This window comes from Platichthys flesus, chromosome 9 (genome assembly GCF_949316205.1).
Source record: "Platichthys flesus chromosome 9, fPlaFle2.1, whole genome shotgun sequence".
NCBI lineage: Eukaryota > Metazoa > Chordata > Actinopteri > Pleuronectiformes > Pleuronectidae > Platichthys > Platichthys flesus.
Genome location: NC_084953.1, coordinates 15,339,633 through 15,357,900, shown reverse-complemented (window position 1 = coordinate 15,357,900; position 18,268 = coordinate 15,339,633). Strand labels below are relative to the sequence as shown.

Sequence of the window (18,268 nt, the reverse complement as noted above, 5' to 3'; positions counted from 1 at the left end):
AGACATTTTAAATAAGTGGTGTGTATCTATTTAATACTAACCTTACTTACTGGATTTAGGGCAATATTTGTGAACTTTTTCAAATAATTACATATTTGTAAAGCAATTACTAAAAACAATTTCACGCTAGTTTTACCTGTAGACCCAACTGTAATATGAGGAGTTTGCATGTTATGGCTGAATCAAACTTATTCTTAAAGGAGCTCGTTCTCCGGTTGAGGAAAATGTAAGCGCTCGGCTCAGATGACAGCTTTTCCAGAAAACTAAAGTTAGCTCCGTTGCCTCCTGCAGGATGCTGACATAGCTGACATCTAAAAAGTACAATCTCCAATATCACAGGATGAACTGCAGGCCCTCACATCACAAAGAAGTCCAAAGAATGTTGGGATAAGTTTGGGCATAACAGCAAGATAACTCCAAAAGTTAGTCACTAACGGGGAGTAAAGGCATTTGTAATACGGGGATGTAATAAAAGAAAAAAAGAAACAGACATTAATCAGATCAAATGACCATATCACCAAACCGAGTGCTCGTAGTGATAATGTTCAGATTTATTCCACTGGATGTTAGAGCAAGTACAAAAATCTGTCACCATGTGATAATGTAAACTTAACAGATTTCATATAGTTCATAACAAAGTATAAAGTAATTATCACAAATTGCAGCACTGCAGAGAAAATATGAGACTTTGCATAGAAATTGCACCGATTTACACTCATCAAAAGTATAAAAGAGAGCCGACTGTGAGACAACAAGATCTCTGTAAATGCAGCATCGAGCGCTTCAATAAATGTTAGGCAGTGTCCATAAGTGATCAGGCTGATTCTTTTCAAATTGCTTCATGTTTGAAAAAAACTAAACAATAAAATTGAGAAAAAATGTCAACGCATTTCATCACTGAGAGAGACAGGAAAAGCCAGAGGGACCGATTCCAGAGATTATAATGAAAACGATTCAACTGAAATGTATGATGTTGTGCATGTTATATTGTGATTTAAATGACAGAAGGTTTCTACTGAGAAATCATATTCTGTGAGGATAAAGAGTCAAATATGCTACAAGAGAAAAACTAAGTCCTGGTGATTAGAGTTAAAAGGCACTTTAAAAGTACAGTAGCTCATTAGTGAGTAAATATATTGAAATAGTGTCATCATAATGACACACAGTCAGACTGTCCTCAGTAAGCACAGGCCTCCTTAATATCTGTGAGAATTTCCTTCTCTCGCCTTGTTGTTTTTAGCTTTCTGAAAACATTAAATGAGGACATGTTATTAAGGACAACGTTGTGTCCCCTCCTGAGAGTTGCACAAAGTGCATAATGCTTTGTTTTCAAGCAGATACGTTTTTTTCCAGGCCAGTTATTGTCAGTCACTGCTTGTTTCCTTCCTTCACTAGCACAGTGCAAATATGTTCAGACAATTCAATTAGTTAAAAACCTGCGTGCAAACCAGTTCTTCTTCTTCTTCTTCCTCCTTTAGCAATTTGATTTAAAATATTGTTAAAAAACTTTTTACTTGTAAAACTGGCCATGATCATGAGAAATATTCGCCCCTGGGTCTTATACCAGATTTCACATTGTTTGTGTTACGTGCAGCGATCTGCCTTCCCTATTGTAACAGCATATTTGGGAAAAGAGAAGCCAAATCATTCTTAAGACAGAGGAACATTACAGAAAGATAAAACAAAAAAATACAGTTTCTCTAGATGAGAAAGTTAATTTAAACTTGGCTGAACTTGATTTTTGTATATTACTTGGTGAACATAATAAAACTTGATGATAACACTTGCATAGACACTTGTCTTTCTGTTTCTTCCTCTTGTTGTTGACTACACTTCACTTAACTTACAGTTAAAACACATCACACCTCAACGCATCAACACCACAGACTTAAATTAAACAGAAACATTGAAAGATGCTGACAATACTTGTGTAAAAGCAGGTTTTGGGTAAAAGTTGAATCACCATCTCTGCACGGTCTCGATGCCACAGTGACATCGGAATGAGCGCTCTGTGGCAATGTGCTTCATCCAGCATCAGGGAAAGTCACTTCCGTCATAGATTACCGGTTTCTCCATGGTCAGATGGTAAAAGACTTTCTTGGAGATAAACCTGTAGGAAGAAAGGGTTCGTGATCAAAGGAGGGTATAGTGATCCCATTTACAAAGACACTGAGGGACAAAGATTTAATTGTGCATGCGTGCACCCAGGCAAACGTACACACATATAGACATATATGAGGATCAAGTTCAGAGTTGAATCATTTCAGGAGGAAATGCGCCGGATGTCAGGTGTTTCATACCGTGAGAAGGAGTTGTCAAAGATGAGTGAGTAGAGGCCGGGGTGTCGGACCTTCAGTTGACCCTGAATTGTCTCCTTATGAGAATTGCAGCGAGTCAGAGGAATCAGGACCTGAGAGCAGAACAGAGAAATCAGTCAGAAGTGAAAGTGAAACTCAGGGCCAGAAAAATTCTCCCTGAGGTTGTTCTGAAAAATCTATGACACGATCAATACAACACTAATCTGCTTTTAACTTTTTTTTTATTAACTTACAAAACCGTTTATATTGGACAATAAAAAATATAAAATGTTTTGTTTTCGTTTGCATTGGTTTGTTTGTCTGTTCGTTTGCAGGATTATCCAAAAACTACTAAACGGATCAGGGGCCGGATCCAGTTTTTTTTCACTTTCTTTAACATTGAGAGATGTACATTTCAAATAATAATTCAGGGGTCTTGATGAAAAAATTATTCTGGCATGTTTTGAAAGGTACTTTATACTTCAATGGCTTCCAGTGGTTCCTGGATCTCACTGCACATTGTTGTTTGTGCATTCAAACACAAATCAACACAGTGAGCTCATCTACCTTGGACTGCTCCACCTGCGTGTCAGCAGATTCCCGGTAGACCACACTGAAGGAGATGCTTTTGGGCTCCGAGGAGAACATCCAGCTGATGGTCGGTCCGCAGTCGTCTACAGGGACGGTTATCACACTGTAGCAGCTGGACTTGACGAAGAGTTCCCGAGAGCCCTCCCCAAACTGACAGATAGCGTCAATGCTGAGGGGAACGGCCATGCTGAAAGAACAACACATCAAGGTTTACATGCACTGAAGTGGCATTAATTCAACCAATATGATATGACTCATGTATGAAATGGAATATATCTGATCCGCTATTTACATCTGGCAATAAAATGCTAATTGTGAGATTAGACTGAGTTTGAACATTTGACAGTACAGGTGTACTCAGCACAGACGCATTGATCGTGGATTGTTATCCAATTGGCCAAACAACCTCTGAGGAGTAACCGTATTGAACCGGATTGTAAATATATTAATGGTGCAGCTGTGGCTCAGGTGGTCCACTCACAGAGACATGGTGGTTTGATACCTAGAATCTCCAGTACACATGTACAGTAAAACAGTTCAATACGACGACAAAAACTCTACTTCAATAAAAGTCTATTTACTATGATAATATAATAATAACTTTATTTGTAAAGCACTTATCTAATACAACTACACAGGCTACTATGATTATGTACCACATTATCACAAGTGGCTCTTCCAAACCATTGAGGTAGCAGCTCGGCTGGTAGCAGCAATAAGCCAATAAAAACATAAAGCTGTCCTCTCCTCAGTCCTCAACTGTGAATGTTATTCAAACACCTTAACAACAAGATGAAGTGAAGACAAGTAGAAAGCAAAGACACAAAAAAAAGGCTTCATGGGTGGCTGCCACCTTCTATTATCCTTCCTCTATCTTTTTTATATTGTCTGTTGATTTTGTAGACCTTGTATTTTCTTGATTCTTGTCGTCCTTGGTATGTACCCTCGGGTTTGAATGCACTTATTGTAAGTCGCTTTGGATAAAAGCGTCAGCTAAATGAAATGTAATGTAATGTAATGTAATGTAGACCTGCAAAAATGAGAGGAAAATGCAACCTGAGCTAGAAAGCGCTAGAAAAATTAGATGTCAACTGGGTCTTTGCTTGGACACTTGAGGCACTTAGTTAATATCAGGTGTCAAAAACATAACTAGGTTCAATCTGTATGTGAGATGCATTTCAATGTCAGACTCACGTCACTTCTCCAGATCTGAGGAGGTTGATCTCTGAATCCTGAACCGTGGGGACGTGCTCTTCCTGGTCCTCAGGCGTTAAGTCTCCTGTTCCTCTGTAAAGTCCAAGACAATACACCACATGTTTTAATGAAACGGAACAAAAATAATTGTATTCTTCATTCACAAATCACTGCAGGAAAGAGTGTTCTGGTTGAACGACACAGATACAGCACATCAGGAGTTTTTTCCCACACTCCAGGCTCGTGACAATGCATTTATATTGGTTAATTCAATTTAATCAACACATCCATAATTTATTACGCTCTACATTAACTTACAGATGATTATTTTGATTCTCAGCACGAGCTCATTCAGTGTTACCTCGTCTTCATCACTGTTATTTCTTATTGAAAATTCAATATCTTTGTAATATATACTATGAAGCTGCTTTTAATGAATCAAGTACTTGTGTACATTAACATTCGCAATGAAACAAATAAATGGTTTCAAAGTTCTGGCAAAACAGTGTATTTTTCAATTAGTGAAGTCCTGGAAGGTATCATCTTCATCCCTCTGCTCTGCTCCCTACGTTCATGTTACACTCACATATCCATAGATCCCGGAGGCCGCCGGTCTTGTTCTCCATCCAGTGAACCTGCTGTGGTCTGGGAGGTGGTGTCGCTGTCGTAGACGCCATTCACTTCCTCTTCGGTGATGATGTCGAAAACTCCATCGTCAGATTTGTTGCTGGGATCAGAAACTGTGAGGAATCGATGGATTTAACAAAATACATAACTGAAAATTCGCTACAGAAAACCCCCAACATATTTTATTATGTTACCTAATGCACATATGACATAGGAACAAATCTATTTTGAAATTATTTATTAATTAGAGGCACTAATAATATAAATTTAACATGATGCACTATTATTTCCTTTTCAAAAAAAACGTAAAACAAAAGTATGATAGAAGCTTGTTTTCAAGAGGGAAAGGTCACCTTCTTCTCTTTTTTTTCAACAAATCAAATTCTTTACCAAAACTTTCTCTTTATTCCTGAGTATGAGGAAGTCAGATTTTCACTTCTGCTTTCCAGGTAACACAGTGTAAAAAAAAAAAGTGGAACCACAGTGATAAGCTTTTGAGCTAAAGCCTGAAACATGCTTCTGCGTTTTCACTGGCCCGTAAGCGCAAGAGCCCTACCGGGTCCCTTACGTGCTTCTGTATCCCTCCTTACGTGCTGACGGGTGTCGACCCCCTTTTCTAAAATTTACGGCAAAGCTCCGCAAGCTCACTCAGCCCGCAAGGCTGTGATTGGGCTGCTCTACATCCCTTCTGGAGCTGCATTTCCGGTTTCATGCCCCATAATACCCGCAGAAATCACGGAAGATTTAGAAGAACGAATATGGACCAAATAGAAGAGCACTTGGCAGAAGAGATCCGATAGTATGATCACTTGTATAACCTGTCACTGACTGGCGGATTTGTCCGCCAGAAAAAGGCTACGAGGAGCCGCAGTGGCTATGTAAATAAACAATCGACGAAGAAGAAAGAAGGCGTCTCTAAGGTCGTCTTCGACAAAAAGCATTACTCCGCCTAGTGTTCTGGCGCGGAATTGCTTTGTAAGACGCGCAACGGTTGGGGAAGCATGAATGAAAACGAGTCTTGCGCCACAGCGGCGTGAAAAGACGCAGACGCAGTCGCAGAAGCATGTTTCAGGCTTTAGTGTGCAGTGTGAAGTAGTTGTGTGTTCCCAGTGTGCATCTCACCTGTTACCCTAGGGGTGGGTTTGTACGGAGCCGGTTCAGGAGACGGTTGAGCTCCAGCTCCAGGTGGAGGAGGCTGGATCTCTGAAGGACTCAGCTCTGCCTCAGTGAACCTCTCCACCACCGCACTGTGTTGGGTGTAGCACTCCCTGCAGCAGCGCTCCTTCTTCCCGCTGTGCTTGGTCGTTGCAAAGTTGTTGCTGCAGTAGTAGCAGAAGATCCGACCACAGAGCCTAGGAAAAGTAATGTCCATAACAGAAATGTAATTTTTATGACTAAAAACAGATTCTGTAGTCATGCATGTGCACAAGTGCTTCAGTGATGATGATCCAAAAAAAAAGGAGCAACCGAGAGCCCACCTGCAGTGATGTCTGCGCAGCCACCAGGTGAACTGGCCCTTACAGCCGAGGCAGTGAGTCGCCTCTTTATCCAACCACCAGCGCTCCTCTGCTCGCAGTTTCTGCTCAAACTCCAGAGCGTCTGACTTCTGCCACAGAGCATCTTTGTCCCTGAGGTATTGAATAGAAAAGTCAAAAGTGCAAGACAAACTTTTTTTTTACATGTTGATTTCAACTAAATCGCTCTAAATACTCATATTCGGTTTGATGATAAAACATGTCATGCCCATGTTGGCAGATGAAATCTGTATTGTACTCAAACTGGTATTTGGGGTTTATATTGCACAATTCCCACGTTAGGAACTAGCTTCATGACCTCAAATCAAACAACTGAGAAAAATAATGAAGGCACACATAATGCAAGAGTACAAAAGACTGAAACAATGTGGGAAACCCCCATGGGATTTGACTGAATAGATGTGCTTGTGTTTCATCCCAGACAGAGTAGGAAAGCTTTGTGATCCACGGAGGAATCAGTGCTTGGTGCTAAGTTCAGGGAAGAATAATGGATAAAAAGCCTGTTCTCTACAATGGTGTTTCTGTGCATCGCATGTTGGAACTCCATCTTTCCCGCTCTGTTCCCTGTGAAACTCTTTCCGTCAGATCTGTTCCCCATGAACTATCTCGGCATTCGAAGAAACACTTTTCCCCACATCCTGTTGCTCAGACCTGATTTTCCCATGTTACCAAAGGTAAGTATAGCAACATCAGAGAACTGCTCTGAATGGAAGAACCAATCCGAAAAGGAACCGCTACCCACCCCCCCCTGATGGGATTATCAAACAGCAGGCAGAGAAAATGAACTTTGAGCCCGGTCTTCATTAAGAATCTCTCCGTCTGTTTTGCTGACAGCCTCGACACGGCTGGCAGCAGTAATAGACACGGGTCATACCGGATAAGCTCAATGAGCCGCTCTTCAAGGTAAGCCTTGGTGCTGTTGAGGTCGTCAATCTCTGCAGTCATCTTCAGGTTTTGGTTTTGGTGGTCGGAGTGCGTTGCGTTGAGTTTTTCCTTCAGTTCCTCGCACACCTTCTGGAGAGAAAAGTCTGAATCTTCAGCTCTGAAGAGAGTAAAAACAATTAGTCAGCATCTCTTGTTATTTTAAATTTTACGATGAAATTCACGGGTCACGTCGGTCAGGAACACACTTGCTCACTGCCTCGGTCAGTCGCTGAATCTCGCTTTCAGTCCGACGAATGGTTGCTTCCGTCGTTGTGATGTGAGCATCTTTCTCACCAGTCAGCACCAGGTACTGCTCGTTCTCAGCCTTTATTCAAGTTAAGTTGGACACAATATTAAGAATATGGGTCAGAACAAAGATTTTTAACTCCGCCAAGGTCGTTAAGTTTTCACCCCTGTCCTGTGTAAGAAAGATAAAAACAAAACTACCGAACAGACTTTCACAAAATTTGGTGGAAGGATGCAGTATGGGTCAGATAACTACTTTTTTGTGTGGATCCGGATCAGGGGGCAGATTCAGGAATCTTTTTTCAACTTTCTTTAACATTGTGAGGTCTTTTTCAAAAAATATTGTTTCCCCGACTAAATAATTTTCGGATCTTAATAATAAAAATTGGGCATATTTGGGTAACTCATATCATAGAAAGTATGTTACTTGCTGGGCCTTGGTCAAGGTATGAAGTCTACTGAGGGACATTCTAGGTCACAATTAAGACATTTGCTCTGATTTATGTATTTCTATTTTTCAACTTAAAACACAATAACAGCTTTTGGGGTAATCCCTACCTTCAAATCAAATCTTATGATATATCCATAGAAAACAAACCAAAGAGAAAATGTTGCATTTCAAAGCAATTTTATGTTGTTATTAATTTAAGTATAAACAGTACCCCACAGGGATTTTGCATCTACTCAACTTTCTGCAACGTAAAGCAATAGTTCAAAGTGGATCCTGCAATCATCTATTGTTAATGAGTTGGTCAACAAAATATCAGCAGGTTATTGTGTGACCTGAGGTGTGTCAAATTAAATAATGACAAAGATACAAAGTGTTTATCCCAGGTGATGTTCACAATCCCTTCTTGTACATGTTTTTCTATAGAATTGAAAAGTACATCACAGGTTTTTTCCTGATCTCAGTTTATTTTTAAATCTCATATCTCATATTGTAAGGCAGCTACTCTCCAGAGATTAGAGAACAGGTTCTACCACCACCACATGTTTCCTCATTATGTAACCCCGAATGATGTGATGCTTGAAAGACTCTCACCTCTAATTCAGACACTTTGGCCCGCAGGCTGCACACGTTCTTCAGCTCCTCCTGCAGCTGAGTTTTCACCTTGTCGAGCTGTTCATTCGTACTCTGAAGAGTCACAGAAACATCAGAGAATGGAAACCGAGGAAACAATAGATGTTTGTAGCCACGGTGCTAAGAATGTAAATGCCAATGACAGGTTCTGACTGACTCACCTTCATCTGGCTCTGATAATGCATGATCTCTGAGCTCATCTGGAACTTTACAGCATCCGTCTCCTCTCTGCTGGAGTCCTTGACACTCTGCACTTGGTTCTTGGCCTTTTCCAGCTGCTCCTGGAGCTCAATGATTGTCCCTGGAAGCGTCTCCTTCTGCATCAGCTCCTCTCTTACTCTGTTATTCTCCAGTCGCAGTTCCGTCATGCACTCCTCTAGCAGCTCCACCTTTTTCTCCATCTCTGAAATCCTGGCAGCGTCACCTGTGCAGTGCTCTCTGGCCTCTTCTTTCTCAGCACTCAGCTTGCAGATGGTCATCCCCAGCTCGGCCATCTCCGTGTTTGCCCTGTGCAGACCCTCACGCGTCTCACTGTTCTCTGCGGCCAGCTTCTCGTTTCGTGCCTTGAGGCCGGATAGTTCTTCTCGGACTGCAGCTGCAGAGATCGCCAATTCGGCGTTGGCAGCTACTTCTTTGTCGCGCTGTTCGATCAGCGTCTCTTCTTTCTTTTTGCACTCCATCAGCTCTGTTACATGCCTCTGGTTCAGTGCTTCTGTCTGAGCTTTAAGCTGCTCGGTCAGAGTCCTGAGTTCATCTCTTTGGGCTTCTGTCACCTCCAGCTGTGCTTGGGATTTAAGCTTTTCTTCCTCAGACCTCTGTACCTTCACCCTGAGGTCCAGGACCTCTGCCTGGAACCTGGCAACTTCTTTCAGGCTCAGCTCCAACTGGCCCTCAAACACAGTCAGCTTTCCTGTCACCTCTTGGTTCTCCTTCACTTGAACGGCACTCCTCTCCAGCTGAGATTTCTCCATCGTCTGCTTCTCAGACGTCACCTTCTCGATCACTTCAGTCTGTCTAGCACAGGTTGCTTCTGCGTCAGCTTTGGCCATCTCAAGCTCCTTCCCCCTGGCCTCCAGAGCCTTTAACCTGGACTGAAGCTCAACAAGGTTCCTCTCTTTGCTCACTAGCAGGTCCTCTTTTGTTTGGAGTTCTTTTTGAAGACTCGCTTCATTCTTGCGTGAAGCTCCTAAATTCTTCTCCAACTCTCCGATCTGCCCGTGAACACTCTTCAGATCTGCTTGCATGCGACCAAGAGCTGCTTTCACAGTGTCCTGCTCTTCTCTTAGACTCTGGTTCTCCTGCTCAAGCTGCTTTGACGTGCTCTCTGAGAGCTTTGCGGCCATGGTGGCTCGCTGCAGACTCTCATCCAACTTGCGGTTCTCTTCACGCAACAGCTTCTCTTTTTCATCCACTGTCATCTTGGTATGGTCCATCTGTCCGCGAAGCTGTTTCTCAGAGGCCCTTAAAGCTGCTAACTCTGCTTCAAGCACTGCTCTGTTGTCTGCCATCTCCCTCTTCCACTCCTCATTTCTCTTCACCCTGGTCAGCAGCTTCTCATTCAGCTCCATTAAATTGGTACACTGTGTCTTGTAATCTTCTATCTTTGTGGTCTGTTCTTTGATGCTTCCCTCGAGCTCAGCAAGGCCACATGTCAGTTTCTCCCTTTCTGTGTTAAGCTTTTGGTTCTTGGCTTCAAGCTGCTGCAGGGTCTCACAGGTTAAGGTCAGCTCTGCTTCTTTCTTTTCAACCTGCCCCTTAAGAGCGGTTACTTCTGTTTCTAGCTTTTTTTTTAAGCCACCGACATTCTTGTGCATTTCATCGTTATCTTCTTGTGCCATCCTCTTCACAAACTCCACCTCTTTCTCTCTCTCCTCTAGAGATCTTTGCAGATCTTGCAGCTGCTTCTGTAGGTTGCTTGCCTCCTTCTCTCTTAATGTCAATGCCCCCTGTAGCTTGTCATGTGCACTACACTGTTGTTCCACTTTCGCCATCAATGTGGCCTTCTCCTCAGACGCAGATGCAACTAATGCTCCAAATTTGATCTCACCATCCTTTGCAGCTGCCTCCTTTAATCTCAGCTCGTCCTCCAGTCTTTCTGCCAGCCTCTTCTTCTCCTCTGCCTCTGCAGTAGCTTCCATCTTCCCTTTCTCTGCATCTTTCAATCTGTCCAGCAACTCATGTATCTTTTGTGCGGAGTCAAAGTAGCTGGTTGCTTGCTGGCCCTTCTCATTCAGAACCCCGTCTAACTTGGCCATTAGCTCTATGTTCTTCCCTTCAGCAGTTGCCAACTTTTCATGAAGCAGGCGTTGTTCAGCCTCTGTTGTTTTGTCCCTAGTCCTAAGTGTTTCCACCTCTCTGGACAGGGCCTCCTCTCTCCCTTGCAGAGTCATGAGTTCTCCCTGCAAGCCCCGTTGCTCCTCCTGGGCAGAAAGCGACACATCCAGCTGCCTCTGGAGCTCGACGACTACAACCCTGAGCTCAGCTGCCTCCTCGCCCAGCAGCTGCACCTTATCGAAGAGTTCTCGCTGCTTCAGCTCGGACTGGTCCAGTTCTAGGCGAAGGTCTTCAACTGTCCCGACATCTTCGGAGCACGTAGGAAGGGAATCATTAAGGTCATTTAGCAGACTCTGACCATAGTCGGGGCTGGAGGGGAACTCAGGTGCTTGCTGGATGGTTGTAAGAAAAATGGGAAGAGAAGAGAAGAAGTGATTAAGGTCCCGTAGCAATTAAAAAATGTTTTTGGAGACATGGATCAGTTACCTGGGAGTAGGTGCTGGCCAGACTGTTAATACTGGAACTGCGACTGGGTGGTTTCCACATGTGGCCAGGTGAGTTTCCACTTCCCAGTGTCCTCCTGATCATCAGAAAACAAACTGTAATGATACTGTTTACTGTAAACACATCTTACCTTTGATAATGCTTATTCAGTTATCTGATGGATCTTTTTCATGCTTTGTTTTTGCCCTTAATGTTGTTTTAGTAGTTTTTTGTGTTCCTACCTTGCAAAAGTGGGCCAGGAGGCATCAAGATCATGTCCTCTGGAGGCCACGTCAAACTGGACCTCATTGAGTTCATACAGGTGATTGATGATGTCAACACTGAGATGGGGCTTCAGGAAGGGGCTTCTAGCGTAGAACCAGTCACTACACGAGGAGAGAAGAGGGAGAGGTTAAATCAATATATAGTGCAATGACTGTAACCAGTTATAGTGGCTGAATAAGACAATTTTTCTCTAATATTTACCCTTATCACTACTGGAGGAAACTTAAACCTCTACCAGGAAATTAAGTTATTCTTCAAAAACACCAAACAGTGCTATTCTTCCTCCTCTTCCATTTGGTACCATTCATATGAACAGCTCTACACGTACACATCATTGATCAAAAACAATTTACTTTTAATATGTCTTCATAATTATACTACTCTTTATATTCTGCTATCACTGACCACAGTGGTGGACTGCACATCGGGTACATCAGGACATTTCCCGCTTGCCAGATTGTCTTTATTGGCCTTGAACTGATAACTTGATTAGCAATAATAAGCAGACGGACCTTTCAAATCCACTTATCTGGCAACTGACTTACTCACGTCGGACTTGTCTCTCGGAAGCACATAGCAGCCAAATGATATTACAGCTACGCTATCTAAAATCATTGTATCAGCCGTACACCCGATTCTGATTTTTAGTTATATAACATGTCGCCGGCGAAATGCCAGGTCGTGGTCAGTGGAAAAGGAAAGGTGCAGCAGAGAGGCAGAGAAAATAAGCGATAAGCGCTTGCCTCAGATGCAGTACAGGACTGTGGTCAAGCCAGACTCTACTCATGTCACAGTGGCCATTGTTTCTGAAAGCTAAGTTACCAGCGTGTTAGAGTGATTTAAAAGTAAAAGCAATCTTCCTCCAAATGGGCTGCACATTTTTTCAGTCAGCAAAAGCATTAATGAATTATTGAGGTGAAAAATTAACTAATTTAACAAAATCGATTGAACTGAATTAAGTAACAATAAATAATGAATACACTAATTGATAAAAAATTACGACTGAAATCTGAAATTAGTTTTCAAAAAATTAAATTGAGATAACATTGATTTCTCTTAAGAACTTTGCAAAGAATTAATCAAACTTTAAAATGAAGAAAAACTTAAATTCAAGCAACAAAATAAGGTTTCCACAAACTAAATTTCACTTCACAATGACAGTTCACCAGCTCAGAGTGACCCCCAGACAATATCAGGACCATCTGATGAAGAATTTCAAGTAAAAGCCATAAAAATACCATATATACTCTGTTTTGGTTGTTTGAGATTCTTATGGCACTTGACAAAGATGAAGTTATTGAAAAGAAGGCAGAGGGTGGTGAATTGTTTACTAGTGTGTTAACTGTTTATCAACGAATGACTTTCGCCTACAAAAAAAGAGGTCTGGTGCTTTGTGTTAAAGGGTGGCCTAGAGAGGAGTCAATTCCCCTCGCAAATTACTGTCCCAGTTCGCCCCTGTCTAACCACTACATCCTCTAAAGCAGCAAGCCCATGTCCCAGAGAGGGGAAATTTAATGTTTCATAGCCTCTATCCAATTTTTTTTACAAACCTTGTAATTCATAAAGCAGTTGTCTGTACAATGATATGTTTCTTAATTAAATGATATGTATCTTAATTAAAAACCATACAGCCAGGGGAGTTCACTAATAACTGTCGGTTTTACCTGGTGACTCGCTGGTTCATCAGGCACTGCTGCAGCGTGTCGGCCAGTCGCTGATGTACGAGGGAGTAGCGAATAAATGCTCGCCCCTTCCCCAGAGATGTCTTCAGCTGTCGAAGCAGAAAACATATTTATTTTACACAGTGATTTTGACAGTGTTTACCTTATACTAAAACTTGAGGAATCTTTCACTCTTCAAAATCTACCTTGTTTTCAACATTTAGTTTTTTTTAATTATTTACTGCTCAAAAGTGCTATCTCAACTACAATGTAACTGTTTATAAATTGATGATACACATATTTAACTGAAGCCCATTCTAATATAAACTTGTAAAATGGAGGACTGAAAACAATTACAGCACACTGCTTTTATATCACAATTACAAGGAGGCATCACATCAGTGCCAAGATTTAAATTGTTTTCTTGAACGTATTTTGGCTCTAAAATATTGAACTGAACTGTAAGCAGCAACATTATTAAATGAAAGTATTTATGTGTATTTTGTGTTGTGTCAATAATAAGAAATGAGACAGAAAACACTTTTTGCTATTTCAAAGAAAATAGATTTCAGAATAACTTAACTAATTTTGAGGGTTAATCTGATAAAACAATGAACAGTTTATAATCAGTGCAATATTAGTGATGATGCCATGAAAAAAAAACCCAAAATGTTCATACTTCAGAGGTGGATCTGACAAAGCGGATCCCATCATTGGCCCCTTTGATCTTTGCCAGACAGTCGCTGAAATAGTCCCAATAGTCCTTCTTTGTACCAAGAAATGTGCTCTTCTCCTTCTGGTCAAACTGAAAGAAACATACAGGTTAAATAAACTGTTATGTGGATTATCTTTTCTCAGGTATGTCTTATTTTCAGGACAGAAAATAATCCCATTCTACAAACAATTATCCATTTTGAAACTGATCACCTGAATTGTTAGCTCAATAAAAAATCTTGCATTTACAGTTTGTCAAAAAGACAGATACAAAACTCATCATGTGAGGTTCTGTGTTTAGTGCGCATATATGTGTTTTATATGTCTAACTAGTGGTATCTTATTTGAAATGTAAAAACCTTATCTTCACAGTGACTAGTTGGGATTCATACCTGTAGCAGGTACTCCAGCTTATAAGAGAATTTGTGCAGGTTGGTACTGTCATCTGTGATTGGCTCCCCACTTTCCCTGTACTCCTTTGCCAGCTCTGCAACAGCTTCTGAAATTCACAAACACACATACATATTCAAGGATTAATAAATGTTTCTCAAATAAAATAAATAAAACATTCACTCGGTTATTGTCTTCTAGACAAATAAATAAAAAATATATATCCGGCACAGAATGAGCAGGAAGGAAAAAGCAATAAAAAACAGGAAAGATTATATTTCTTTAAAATGTCTTCCAGCAAAAGAACTGAGAGTAAGATTGTAAAAAACTGTTTAACTCTATTTTATTGGTGGATTTCCAGCTACAGCACTCAGGCCCCTCCTGGCGTCTAACTCTTCAACACTTTAAAAAAATATTTCCAGTACCACCGTTATCAAGAGTACATTAAAAACTTGCCTCGTATCCATCGTATAAAATGGAAGGACACCCGTGACGGATGCACCCTTCGCACGCACTCTCTCTCTTGCTGCATGCTGTCAAAGGCTTCCACCACACCCTTACTACACAAACATGTGGTCAGATGTATGTTTTCCAAAATAATCTGGTGACCAGCAGAGGCAAGGTATTTCCAGGCATAAAAAAAAAACTTAGATTTGACACCGAGATTGAGGTCATGACATAGCAGCAAATCTCTCTCACTCTTCTCTCTTCTTTTCAGTCACATCGTGTCAGCCAGCGACTGCCTGCTGCTGCTGCCAATCTATTCACACACACACACTGACAGGCATACCTACATAATGCTGGCCTACCGTGCAGATCTCTGATAATCCTCTGGAGTTGGCTCTCCCCAACAGTAGCCCCTGTGGCCATGGCCACGCTGATTTCTCCCTGGCAACCAGGGGTCACAAGGTCACATCCAGTCTGCTGAATCAGAGAATCAGAATCAGTCAGGAACAAAAGACGGACATGAATAGTCCAGGCATGAGCAAATTTGTACGTACAATTCTGGATTAATCAGAGTTTTCCTTCAGCCCATTGTCCAGTTCAGAAGAAACATCTAATGGTCTATCCCATATGTAATTTGATCTTTATAATCTGTAAATTGAATAATGTTAATCAATATAAAAATACTACAGCAAATTCTGATCTTGTGACTAACAACCAATGTTCAACTGCAATCTTTTATTCCCATCTGTAAATCACCATATATTTGTTTTTTTAATAGTCAATGACTGTTCTGATGAGTATTGAGCCAGAGGTTGAGACACTTTGATCGACGTAGGAGCTACAACAAAAAGTAAAACATTCTGCTACTTGAACTTCGGATCGGGAAAAGTCAAACATCCTGCTTCTTGAACTTTGTGTTGGATGATGCGCCTGATTGATTCATAAAGTTTGCATGTTGGTAAACGCATAAATAAGTAATAAAGTACATATCCCATAATGAGAGCAAACATCCACAGTGTACTGGAGGATAATACAATTGAATGATTCGCTGGAAAGTTAGCAGGGCCAAGGAGGATCCCATTGCGATAATATATCTTCTGCAAGTACAAGTTTTTGCAAACACAAGCTGAAAAAAACAATAGAGACGCAGCGATCATCCTAAAACACAGAACATCCTAAAACACAGAACAGACACAGAAACATATGTAGATCAGTGGAAAAAATGAACTCAGGAAAATAAAAATAAAAAAAAAAAAACGGATTTGTGAAAGATGTTAAACGTGTAAAGCGGGTCATCCACTAACCACAAGGTCGGTGGTTCGATCCTCAGCTCAGTGTGACTTATAGAGGAAAGCTCAGGCATATTTAAGGGGCTGACATGTACACATTTGTTGCCTGTGTATCAGATTTAAAGAGGCTCTGGTCAAAGTAGGTTTTCAGAGAGTTGAGAGAGATGCTGCTTTAACCACGATGATACAAAACCACAAATTATAGCTGCGATGACGCTGAATCCACATCTCAGAGCCAAATGAACAACACAGAGGAGATGCTTATATCAGACATCACTGAGCAGTGTGCAGCTGTCATTGTTTCCCCCTTCCACCTCCTGTTGTGCGGAAGTAAACAGAGCATTTGATTTCAATTGAGGGCATTTAAATGTAACTTTATTGAAGCTGTTACACTGTGACAATGGAACAGCCGCGTCAGACACTTTTATACAAACAAGTTAACAACGTAGTTCAACCTGATTTATTGAATTGTTTTACGTTACATTTGTTAAGCTTACGGCTAAATAAACTGGTTTACTGTGACTTGTGAAAACAACAATAACAGTTTTATAACTATAACTCCCGGCTCCTCCAGGGCTTATATCACTTTTAATACAAACATGAACCCTGAACAGAGAACCTACCTTTTAGTTTGATCCTTTACAGGCGGCCTTCGTGTATTTTGAGTTGTCTCTGTAATGTTCAGCATGCCGGAGATTCCTTGACAGACATTTTGAGAACAACCGTGACACTAGCGGCTGGCGTTAGCTTAGCTTTATGTCATATGGGCCTGAGCCTCGGGTGAAGACAAAGAAAAGAAAAATAATAATAACTTTACTTTACTTGATGTGACCACAAACACCAAAGTCGTTCTTGCGAGTAAACAAACTTGCTACAAGTTTGATGATTGAAAAGTGTGCTGTCCAATGAGAGAGTGACAAATCATCCTCGAGCCAATGGCTTTGAGGCAGGTGGGCGGGATCATAAAGCGGGATAGTTTGGTTGCAGGAGCAGAGTAAACAGAGGTGTCATGTGACCAATGACAGCTCTTAGTACGTGACCCACTTTACTTCTTTGTTTTAGTGACAGCTGATCACTGTCGTTTCTTCGGGACTCTATGTTTCTCCCTGTTGAGATTATAACTGCAGCCACATAGTGAGTCAGCACTGGCCTGTAAAGCCTCTGGGTTAAATAGTGAGACACACATAATGTCCGAGATGAGCAGGATCAGATTGATCTTACTTTGTCAATCTGAGAAAACACCTCAAATATAGACTCTTTAAAAAGCCAGTGTTATAAACTCGGGCACCTGCTGTTTCACAGACATGTATTAACCAGGAAGAGAGGGTCTGATGAGAGGCTGTTCATTTGGTTGCGAGCGTGTGTGGGTGCGTGCGTGCACTTGCGTATTTGTTTCTCGTGCGTACCTGAACCATTTGAAAGTGGAAAACTAAAGCTGCAGAAGTACCTCAAGTCTCATTTCTCTATTTCTAAAGTCTCATATGGGTCGATTTATCCAAAATAAAACACATATACAGTAATTCTTCTAGAGCCTGACTGATTTCACACAATTCACATTATATGCATAACATACTACTCACCATCATGTGTATTCTCAGCAGAAGCCATACTGATATAATGGACTTGTGCAGAAACTGATATTAAGTAGTACAAATATACAGAAACTACCAATACCAAAAACAAACGCTCAAATAAAATAAAACACAATACAACCAAATATATAGATCTTGAATTAAGAAGATACATTTTTTTTTCATAAACTGTAAACATAAATTAAAATGCTTTCTTCATTGTTTCTTTTGTAAAATAAAAGTAGGCTATTCATATTTGTTCATATCAACAAACAATGCTGAACAATTGAACAACCAATATACTGGTCAGGCTCTAATTCTATAATTAACCTCTAGATGCATCTAACCATGCTGATCCTGAGTTTATTGAAAATAAAGTCTATACAGTAGCTGACATTGTTTAGTCAAGGTAAGCTGATACTGCATTTTATGTAGTTTATATCTTAATAATTGCACAGACAGTGTTTGTTGAAAGGTGTGTTGCTTTTCAAAATGATGTCTCCAATATAAAGGGGTATTGGCCCCATAAATCCCTCAAAGGGGGATGTCAAAAAAATATATGTAAGGATCCAAGGGTATCAAACAGGGGTTTAAATATATGTCCTTTAAAATCGTAATGTAGTCTGTAGTCTGTAGATTTCTGTAAAGTGAAATCTTGT

The 18,268-nt window shown here is 40.9% G+C and overlaps 2 protein-coding genes across 5 annotated transcripts in view; both read right to left on the bottom strand.

Moving 5' to 3' along the window:
- LOC133960228 (cytochrome b-c1 complex subunit 6, mitochondrial) overlaps window positions 1-18,268 on the bottom strand; it is a 90,363-nt gene that overhangs the window by 52,703 nt on the left and 19,392 nt on the right. The window lies entirely within an intron of this gene.
- Window positions 497-16,905, bottom strand: fyco1a (FYVE and coiled-coil domain autophagy adaptor 1a). 4 transcript variants are annotated; one of them, XM_062395066.1, is made up of 18 exons: window positions 16,662-16,905; window positions 15,112-15,226; window positions 14,305-14,411; window positions 13,878-14,003; window positions 13,202-13,308; window positions 11,495-11,638; window positions 11,256-11,349; window positions 8,657-11,161; window positions 8,457-8,549; window positions 7,375-7,493; window positions 7,119-7,286; window positions 6,188-6,337; window positions 5,832-6,061; window positions 4,669-4,822; window positions 4,083-4,175; window positions 2,865-3,075; window positions 2,301-2,410; window positions 497-2,110 (listed from the first exon to the last, which is right to left on the bottom strand). In XM_062395066.1, exons 2-18 carry the CDS (start codon window positions 15,170-15,172, stop codon window positions 2,035-2,037), a joined length of 4,548 nt encoding a protein of 1,515 aa, XP_062251050.1. In that variant the 5' UTR covers window positions 15,173-15,226; window positions 16,662-16,905; the 3' UTR covers window positions 497-2,034. The 4 variants fall into 4 exon arrangements, with proteins under 4 accessions (XP_062251050.1, XP_062251049.1, XP_062251053.1 ...); XM_062395065.1 differs by having other exon boundaries at window positions 15,112-15,223; XM_062395069.1 differs by lacking the exon at window positions 16,662-16,905 and adding an exon at window positions 15,304-15,902.